We start from the raw sequence: 11,267 nt of genomic DNA on the forward strand, positions 1-11,267 counted from the left end.
AAAAAATATTATATTGGTTTAATTAACTCTCTCAAACATTGTCATAAAATTTATATAAGTAAATAAATTCAAACACATCAATCAAAACATATCCTAATTATTAAAAGAGCTAGGAAATAATTTAATTATAAGAATAATTAAATGAAAATTATATATAAATTTAACAAATTTATTATTACAAAGTTATAAAAATAAAAACAAACATAATACTAGAATTCTTAACAAGCTTGAGGGGGAAGTTTCTATGTGCATGATATTGAATTATTTATAATTTATAAAGCAAAGCTTTATGAGGGAGTTTCTGTGTGCTTGATCATGAATTACCAGATTCAAAGACTTGATGCCAAAGTTTCACAAGAAGTCAAACTAAAAATTATAAAATCTTAAAATTTTGATGAATGATGACTGTAGACAAGGTTTGCACATTTCAATGGATTAAACTTTATTTATTTATTTGAATATCTATTTGGATTTTAGGAAAATATCTAGGACCTGTGATTATTAAAATCATATTTGATGAATATAAAATTCATGAACGCGTGCCCACCACGGTCCTTTGAATATTTTATTAAGCCTCTTACATATATCATTGTACTTGTTCACTCCTTTTGGTCATGAAGGAAGTAAAATGCATTACGATGCTGTCACTTGTTAGGAAAAGCAGAAACAACAACAAGTACACAGTAATGAAATAAATATTGTGATTGGTGTATTGAATTTAATAAATGAAGCATTCTATGGACGAGTAACATGAATCATCATTGCCATTGCTAATTATTAAATCCTCTATTTCAAAAAACAATTATTTAGTGACCGATTCGATTAGAATATCAAACCAGTAATCAAAATATTGAGTCACTTGTTAAATATTATCTTTAATATTTTTAATAAATAAAAAAAATCTTGTTAACGAGTGTTCTTAAGGCACTCTTTAAACATACTAAATAAAAAAACATTTTTATAAAAGTTAATATTTTAATTTTCAATGGATTGAATACACGAATTTCATTTAAAAAAAATTTATCACTTTAATCACTTAAAAAATGTCCTAAGAGCACTGGTTAACATTTCTCATAAAAAAATGCAGCTAACACCCAAGCATGTCAAGTAAGTTCACATGTTAAGGAGAACATATAAAAAACAACATAATTAAATATATTAATATTTCAGACGTATCATAAGACCAGTCTTATAGGCCCAATCTAAAGTGTCACCAGATGTAGGTAAATAGGCGGAGTCTCAATGAATAAATCAAGTATCTGATTTCATTCATCTAAGCATCGATTGTCCCTAATTTTGATCGGGTAATTTTCTGTAACACACGTTAGGTTGGACGGAGACGATTTTAACCATGCATTATATAAAAAACTTTTATACAACGACGTTCATTCAGTTCTTGAAGGATCGTGGTGACATCTCTAAAATCAAGTGTCATCATTTTTATTTATTTTTAATTTAAAAATAGTTTACATATTACCACAATTGGATAGAGGAACTAGGGTGAAAGTTCTTAAAGTTCATAAATTTGAATCTCAACCGCGCCAATAAAATTTGTGATTTCTTTAACATTATAGTGACACCTTGCTTTTTGATTTGTTTTAAATTAAATATAAACATGAATTTATTAGGGTTGATTATTTCAAGCGTAGTGATATCATTTACCTCTTTTATTTTTATTTTTAAAGTGATGTCATTCTTTTTTATTTATTTACAATGGCGGATGCAGGTAAAGTGGTCTGGGGGCTCTTGCCCCCACAAAGCAAACAAAAAAGATTTAAAATACCTTAATAATTTTTAATCTTTTTTATAAAAACAATTATTGCCACCTAAACTAAATATTTTAAAGAAATAAAAAAAGTTAAAAAGTAGTATCGTTTTGAATCAGTTACTTTTAACTTTTATTTCTTCTTTAACACTAATATTTAAATAAATTACACTACAATATATTTTGAAAAGTAAATATCATCATACATATCATATACTATTTTGAATAATTATGTTTATATAAATAAATATTTTTCTAATTAAAATATTTTATTAATAGAATATTATTAATTATATTTATGCACACTACATAAAATTTATGGATTTGACAATAATTATATATAATTTTGAATAATTGTTTTTGTATAAATGGATATTTCGTAAAAGTTAAAACATTTTATAAAAAAATATCTTTAATTATTTTTTATGCATCTACTATGTAAAATTTCTACATCTGTTAATAATTATATACTATTTTGAATAATTGAGCTCAAATAAATAAATATTTTAGAAAAATAAAAAACAATTTATTTAAAAAAATATTAGTGAATATTTTATGCCCCCACTACGTAAAGTTTCTGGATCCGCCACTGTTTATTTATAACATGAAAAAATTTCAGATGTCACTGTGGGTTGTCTAAACCAATCGTGGTGATATATTCTCCCTTTTATTATTAATTTTTTAAATGGATAAAAACTAACACTTTTTTATAAAATTGTTAAATAAATTAGATATCACCATAATTGTTTAAAGCACGATTTAACTTGTCATACCTATTCAGTTGTCTTTTTTTCATCCCTGACGAAATTATTTGAACCTTAACACATTCAGGGTTGAGAAACCATATTTTTATCTCAATTAATGAAACAAAACACACACGCAACTTAACTCATTAAATAATATTTTTGTATGCCATCAATATCGTTCTTCAGTGAATGTGGAAAAAATGTCATCACTTTTGCTTTTGGCTTAACATGCAAAACAACGAAAAACACATCAAACATAAAGGAGGAACACCAAGAATCTTATAAATTTATTAAAGAAAAAACTAATATACTTAATTTTTTATATTAAGTGTTAAGGACATGCCTTAATCACCACATACTAGCAGCACACTTCCATAAAAGATAAAATACATTTTTAGTATAACTTGTTTTTCACTAACTTCTAAATTATAAAAAATTATAAAACTATAACATTGCATGGCCACTGATTCATAATTTTACATTTAATATAAAAACAATTGGAGACATTAAGATCCCCTTATTTTACATGATGATTAAAAAGGTTGAGATAATATCTATTCTAATTAAAAAGTATGAAATAATTATACATGCCTCAAATTTGAAGATATTTAAGACTCAGATAATGATCTAGTAGGAGAAGAAAGTAATGGTTTCGGTGGTACTTTCAATGAATTCATGCTAACTTCTAACATTTCAACCACTTTACTCATCGTAGGCCTATCATTAGGTAATGTTTGAATACACCACAAACCCACAATGGTCATTCTCCTTGCAATCTCATCTTCTTCTGTATCCATTACTCCATCAGGTCTCAAATCACTTTCAAACTCAAGCCTACTGTATACCCAGTGAGGAAAGTATATCTCACTTGTGTGACTTGCATCAGCATTAATATTTTTTCTTCCACCCACCATTTCTAACAACATCATTCCAAAACTATAAACATCCGACTTATACGAAACTCCTCCAAAATGTCTATTCCACACTTCTGGAGCTACATATCCCATCGTTCCTCTTTGATCTGACATTGATATTATGCTCTCTTTTCTAGGGCAAAGCTTTGCAAGTCCGAAATCAGAAATCTTTGGATTAAAGTTTTCATCCAAAAGAATGTTATGTGGTTTTATGTCAAAATGTAAAATTCGAGTGGTGCATCCTCTGTGCAAGTACTCTAGCCCACGAGCTATTCCTTTCGCAATTTGATGCAAATTATCCCAACTTAAAGATTCAATTGTTTCAGGTCCCTTATTGTAAATAAATTTGTCAAGTGAACCGTTAGACATAAATTCATATACAAGTGCTTTTTTACGCCCTTCAAAACAAAATCCAATCAGACTGACAACATTAACATGTGAGGTTCTAGTAATACTTGCAACCTCATTAATAAATTCTTCACCATTTCTTTTTGATGCATTCAATATCTTCACCGCCACAGGACAACCATTGAATAATTTTCCTTTGTACACAACACCAAAACCCCCTTGACCAAGTTTAATTTTGAAAGAATTTGTCATTTTCTTTATTTCAGAAAATTTATATTTCTTTTGCGTCAAAGCTCCATGTTCTTTAAAAAATGCTTCGATGTTTTTATCATTCTTTGTCTTAAACTGGAATTTTAGTTGTTGTATTGATGACTTACCTTTAATATAACAAATTATGATGCACATCAACAATGCTACCATTACTGCACTTCCAGCAATGCCTGTTGTTAGAAAGAAAATCATCTTATTATGTGTTTCACTGAAGAAGCAAAACAAAAAATTTAAAATTATTGTATTGTGTCTTTTCATATGATGTTGTTTGGGGTGTTAATGACAAAGTATTAATTCATTGTAATAAAAGTGATACAATTCAATTTCTCTATAATCAAACACATATTCGTATGGGGACAGGTCGAGGAAGAGAGGTGGATCTTAAAGACAATGTATTTTTTATCAATATATATTGACATGAAATTAAGCATTACTATTTTAAACATGGATTCCCTCATGGATATACTATTAGCTACAATAACAACAAATCAATTAATTCCTCACCAAAAATTGAATTTAATATAGAGGAATCCAATAAAAAAAACAAGGAAAGTTGAATTTATTACCAACAATGAGTTTCCTCTTCAAATTCAATGAGCCTGCAACAATTAGTTGTGAAAGAAAAGATTAGTTAGCATTCTTCTAACTCGAGGATAATATTCTACTAGAGTAACATACAAAAACATGTTAAATTTATACTCTTTCACCATAAGTTTGGGTAAAGAAAGTGAACACTAGCAGATATAACATATGGTTTAATATTCCCCAATTTACATGACATCCAGAGAAAATAACACTATATACTGCACTAACAATAAGTCATTATAATTTATGTGCATAAAAATTGATTATCCTAATTAGCTAGAAGAAGATTTATCACAAGACCAATACATCTGCCCTAACATTTGCCAACCCTCCTAACATTAAAATATCAATGCATACAATTTCAGTCTCTGCTATTTTCTAAAATTTTAAAAACTGATTAATTACCCTTTAATTTTTAAATTTTTGAATAATTTTATATATATATATATATATATATATATATATATATATATATATATATATATATATATATATATATATATATATATATATATATTTAGAATACTGTAAAATATTTATCTACCAAGTTTTAGAAATTTTTAAAACGAAAAGAGATAAATATGAATTTTTTTAAATTTCAAAAAATAATTATAAAAGTAATGAAAATATCAACTTAGAAATTAAATTTTGAGTTATATTTTTTTCATGAACTTTTTAAAACTTTATGAACATGTCTGTAAAATAATCATTTTAAAATACACATTGGTTTGACAGCATGGACTGAAATTACATGCATAAAAATTTTAGAAGGACCATTCATTGAAGAAAAATTTTATAGGTACTAAAAATGCAGGATCGCGTATTTATAAGGACTAAAAACGTATTTAACCCTTAACTATAAACTCGCACTCATTTAAGGAAAACAACACAAAAATAACGTGTAGCATTTTTCGCACATTTTACTTTATATATAGGGTAATCTATAGGTTCGGTTGTACAGTTGTAGAAGAAAGAGATATAATTTTCATAACTAAATGTAAATGGATTTTGATCAAGGGAAAGACTAAAATTAAACATAGGAGCAGGATACTTATCTTCATAAACATTTATGATGGTTGTGGTGAATGAAGAGTTTGAGTAAGAGATGTGTTTTACTAATAGGTCATAATTTGAAGTTTTGAGAATTGGATTGTTGTTTTTGCAATTGATCTCAAATTGTGAATGGCCACAAAATGAAACTTGTTGATAAGGAATCCATAAAGGATACTTAAGGGATGGGCCTGTTCCACAGGTTTGAGGTGTGCATGCCTCAAATTTTAGATTAATAGATTGAACTGTTGTAATCAAGAACAAGATAATTGTGAAAATGTTTAGTTTGGATTTTGTTATAATGGAGGGAGAAATGTAGAAATTTCAATTGGTGGTTCATATTTTGAAATTGACTTTTTTTTGACATTGTTAAGGTTGTTTTAATTCATAGGTGGTGTATCCATAATAGTTGTCACATCCACAATAGAAAGTAGATCTAATACCTTACAATAACCTTCGGCAAGGTTGAACTGTCGGTGAAGGTTTGGGTTCTGACATTATGTTCCTCTCAAAGTTTAGGTTCAAATTTTATTAGGTGTTAATAAGTTTTGTGTTGATCAAATTCATACAAATTTTTTTTCGGTTTTTAATTAAGATTTTCACAAGTATACGATGAAATTAATCTAGTTGAATTAGTTTGTCGCGAAATAAGATAAAAGTTTTTAATTTTCTTTTATCTTACAATAGAAGTTTGACTCGAAGGTATTTGAATAGTAAAACCAACATGTTGAATTTAACTTATTATTAGTCTTTTCCAAGGAGAAAATGAGTGGAAAAGATGACTTTAATTTGTGATGGAAATAAAAAAGGAGAAAGGAGAAAATGAAGTGTATGACTGTGAAAGACGTGTTGAACCCAAGAGAAGGAAAACAATGACTTGATTTAAATCCAATTGAAAAATCGAGTTTTTTTACGAAAAACGAAAAAAATCCAATTTTTTCGGGAAAACAAAAAAATCGAGTTTTTTCGAATTAACGAAAAATCGTGTTTTTTCGAAAAGACAAAAAAACGTGTTTTTTCAGAAAAACGAAAAAATCGAGTTTTTTCAAAAAAACTAAAAAAACCGAGTTTTTCCCGAAAAACGAAAAAATCGTGTTTTTCCTAAAAACGAAAAAAATCAGGTATTTCAGAAAAAACAATAAAGTCGAGTTTTTTTCAGAAAAACGAAAAAATTGAGTTTTTTTTCGGAAAAACGAAAAAGTCGGGCTTTTTTGGGGAAAACGAAAAAATCGAGTTTTTCCCGAAAAACGAAAAAAGTTGAGTTTTTTTTTCAGAAAACGGAAAAATGGAGTTTTTTTCGGAAAAATGAAAAAAGTCGAGATTTTTTGGGGAAAACGAAAAAAATCGAGTTTTTTTCGAAAGAAGAGAAAAATCGAGTTTTTTCGAAAAAAGGGAAAAAGCTGAGATTTTATGGGGAAAACGAAAAAAATCGAGTTTTTTTCGAAAAAATGAAAAAAGTCGAGATATTTTGGGGGAAACGAAAAAAATCGAGTTTTTTTTCCAGAAAAACGAAAAAAGTCGAGTTATTTTGGAAAAACGAAAAAAGTCGAGTTTTTTTTGGGGAAAACGAAAAAATCAAGTTTTTTTTTTTGGAAAAACAAAAAAATCGAGTTTTTTTTTCAGAAAAACGAAAAAAATTGAGTTTTTTGGAAAAATGAAAAAAGACGAGTTTTTTTGGGGAAAACGAAAAAATCGATATTTTTTTCGAAAAACGAAAAAAGTCGAGTTTTTTTGGGCAACACGAAAAAATCGAGTTTTTTTCCAGAAAAACGAAAAATTCGAGTTTTTTTCGAAAAACGAAAAAAATCGAGTTTTTGTGTGAAAATGAAAAAATCGAGTTTTTTCTCAAAAAAACGAAAAAATTGAGTTTTTTTTCGGAAAAAACGAAAAAAGTCGAGTTTTTTTTTGGAAAACGAAAAAATCGAGTCTTTTTCAGAAAAACGAAAAATCGAGTTTTTTTTAGAAAAAAGAAAAAATTGAGTTTTTTCGAAAAAATGAAAAAATTGAGTTTTTGCGAAAACAAACAAAAAATCGAGTTTTTTTTCGGAAAAACGAGAAATCGAGTTTTTTTTTAAAAAACGAAAATTCAAATTTTTTCGGAAGAACGAAAAATCAATTATTTTTTAGAAAAACGAAAAAACTATTTTAAAATACGTAAATTATTATTTTTATGAAATTTAAAAAAAATAAAATATTTTTAATTATCTTTTGGATGGATGGATATCCATCCATTAGAAATTTGTTAATGGATGGATTGGATGGATTTTATTCCTTAATGGATGGATTGGATTGGATTTTTATTTAGAGAGTTTAATGGATTATAATGGATTAATGGATTGGTTTGATCCATCCATTAAGGATCCAATCCATATCCATCCAATCCATCCATTTTGCCACCCCTAGTAGTAATAACAGAAAGTTAAATCATGAGTTCTCTATGGTTTCAGATGACCGTTCGTCGAATGTCGATGGTGATTTTTTTCTTTATGGATTTACAAATCTGTCTGACTTAAATGAATTTGCTCTGTCGGGATTGGATTTAGATTGTTATACAGGGGAGCCACAATTACATGTGCTCGAAGGTTGAGGATTAGAAGGATCCTACAGCGACTAGGCTTGAGGAGTTACTGATGAACAATTTGGATTTGATTTTCAGAAATGCAATCAGGAAGATTGTTGATTTAGGTTACAATCAAGAAATGCTTGAAGTGGCACTTTCAAGAAAGGCCTTGTATGTAGAAGGAGACCCTCTCATGAATACTGTAGGTTACATAGTGAAAAATTTGAAGGAAAAATGTAGTGAGAGTATTGCAGAATTTGAATTTCAAAACTTTAAGCAATTACTGCATTATTTCTTAGTGGAGACGATCGGCATATTTCGTGAACTTATTCTTGGCAAGTGATTAAGATGCCAAGTAGATATATTATATAATAATGACAAGATATGAAGTATGTCACGTTTTTTTATTTGTGAGATAAAGGGATAGAAAACATACTAGTGTGATGAAAAGAACAGTGTGTTGAAGAAGCATGGGATCCATCTGGGCAATAATAGCAAGAGGACTCAAAATCATTGATGTTTTTGAATCTACAATCACCTTCTTGATTTCCCAAACACGCTAAACATTCCCCGCTAACATTATAATTCACCTCAAACCCCTTATCCAAGCCACTTAGAAGTTCATCACGCTGAAAATAATTTTTCTCCGTGGAAAAATCTTCTCCTGCAGGCACTTGTATATGTCTTTCGCAATCCCTTGACAGATTATCATCATAATGAGTAGAATCAAATGCTTGATTCTGATATCCACATATAGAATCTATAGGTAAAAGTTGAGAGAAAGTGGAAGGACAATTGAAGTATATGTAGATGATTTTGACTTGTGGGAGATAGTGAAACAGAGGTGAAGAAGAAAAACCAATATCATCAAATTGAGGAGAACAGAGATTTTGAGACAGGTCTGTTCTCTTGAGTTTGATTGTATATTTCTCAGTGTTGATGTCAAGTACTGTGAAATTTTGTGAGAATAATAGAATGGTAGTAACGTTTTTGTTACTGTTTAGGTAAAATAGGCTTCCGGCACCACAATAAGTAGAAGTATTTTGTCCCCAAAATGGATAAAAGACGTTGGTGATATCTCCGCAGTTGTAAGATTGTTCCTTACATGTTGAATAACTGTTTAAGGTTTGAGGTAGTTGTGGTTGTGGTAGAGAGTGGGATAGTTGTGTAAAAAAAGTGATTATTAATAACAAGAAGAAGAAGAAGAAATAGTTGATCATAAGAATATTGATATGATTTTCCATTATATTGAGAACTAAGAAGAAATCAACAAGAGGAGGAGGAGGAGGAGGAGGAGGAGGAGGTTATGTTTTAAGGCAATTCACTTCATTATGTTTGAGTTTAGTTATGCTCTCAGGAGGCTGCTAGAGAGTCAACTGAAAAGTCATCCATTAAATTTCCACTCTCTTTCCATGCCATTTATTTTTTTTTCTATTTAATTAAAATTTAGATTCAGAAAGGCATTATTTTCAAACTTCAATAGATTTATTTACTATAGAATTTACATACAGTCTTCTACTAATCCTAACAATTTAGTTGTCATACGACTTATATTTTCTAAAGCTCTACTATTCCAAAAGTTATTTTTATTGATAGACAATACATTAGTAAGTAGTAATTAAAAACTCACACATACAATCATTTGACGCAGAGTTTGAACTCATGTCACAACCTAACATAAATTAGTTTTTATCGGTTGAGCAGAGATTTACGAACACTATCTAAACTAAAATTCAATTTCAACAGCCAAAGTATGAGAATGTTCATTATCTTAGTGTTTATATAAATGTTAACCTATAAAATATTTATAATCAAATTGATAATGCTGTGAATAAACTGTTGGTAAATAAGTTCTCTAAATGCATTTTAAGATCAAGATTACTCAACAAAACAATCTAATAAAATATCGCGAAAAAGGAAGAAAACATACTCGAAGTGCCACGAGAGTTTTTGGAATCTGAATTAGAAGATGGTAATGGTACTAATGCTTGCACTGGTGTATCTCCATAAGATGATGCTGGTAAAGGTGATGGTGCTGCAGAATTATACAATTTAGATCCTATGCAACCCGACTCATCCGGCCAACTCTCAGTTGTTGAATTCTGGCGACAAAAGCCGCAATCACCATAAGATTGTTGATTAGGACAAATACACATAAATGCACTTTTGGTTGTATTGTATCCACACCTCCCGCCAAATTTCTTGCAATAATTACATATATCGTCGTCCACACCACTCCACTTAACCTCAAATCCTTCCTTTATAACATTCACCACTGTATCGGAGAACTCTTCTATGATAGAGCTTCTTGGTCCATAAACTTGGATATCGTTCTTACAATCTAGGACCGCAAAATCTTTCATTTTAGTACTTAGTACTAAATATGCATCTTGAGGTTTACTATCTATAAGGCATGAAATCTGTTGAGAAACTTCTGAACTCAAAGAAGATGATCCGAATGAATCATTAGGAAGAGGATCGCACTCTGACAATAGAGTATAGTTCTCATCATTGGAAGTGTACTTGAAGAAATCCAAGTTCAAGTTTACATTGGTATCAGGACAAGAAGGAACATTTGCAGCATCATAACTCCATAAATCCAACCTTGCAATCTTCAAAAGTTGTGATGTTTGATTTATGCCAATGATATGAAACTTTTGTGAGCTGATGTCAATAGTCAAATTGTTTTTCTGACAATCAAGCGTGAAGTTTGGATGGCCACAATAACTTGGTTGATTGTTGATATTCCAGAATGGATATGTGATGTTGGTGAAACTTCCACATGTAAAAGGTGCACATGATTTGTAGCTTTCACTATCACTAGTGACATGCAGTGGGATTAAGAAGAAGAATTGGAGAAAGAGAAGTAAGTTGACGATGAAGGAAAAATGAGATGGAAGAAAATGTGGAGTCATGTGTGGAGGTGATGATGAAAACTAAAAAAGTATACTCAACTTGAGAGCTGAAAAAATGTCTTATGTAGTGATGAAGAAAATATTGTTTTATTAAATCTGTAGTATCAGCTGCGA

General features: G+C 29.2%; 1 protein-coding gene across 2 annotated transcripts; it reads right to left on the reverse strand.

The window, feature by feature from the left end:
• Nucleotides 1-2,907: 2,907 nt before the first annotated feature.
• Nucleotides 2,908-11,267, reverse strand: LOC131594369 (LEAF RUST 10 DISEASE-RESISTANCE LOCUS RECEPTOR-LIKE PROTEIN KINASE-like 2.4). 2 transcript variants are annotated; one of them, XM_058866483.1, is made up of 3 exons: nucleotides 8,675-10,311; nucleotides 4,610-4,642; nucleotides 2,908-4,213 (listed from the first exon to the last, which is right to left on the reverse strand). In XM_058866483.1, exons 1-3 carry the CDS (start codon nucleotides 9,480-9,482, stop codon nucleotides 3,120-3,122), a joined length of 1,935 nt encoding a protein of 644 aa, XP_058722466.1. In that variant the 5' UTR covers nucleotides 9,483-10,311; the 3' UTR covers nucleotides 2,908-3,119. The 2 variants fall into 2 exon arrangements, with proteins under 2 accessions (XP_058722466.1, XP_058722465.1); XM_058866482.1 differs by having other exon boundaries at nucleotides 2,910-4,213; nucleotides 10,169-11,267.

Source organism: Vicia villosa, linkage group LG4, assembly GCF_029867415.1.
Source record: "Vicia villosa cultivar HV-30 ecotype Madison, WI linkage group LG4, Vvil1.0, whole genome shotgun sequence".
Classification (NCBI taxonomy): Eukaryota; Viridiplantae; Streptophyta; class Magnoliopsida; order Fabales; family Fabaceae; genus Vicia; species Vicia villosa.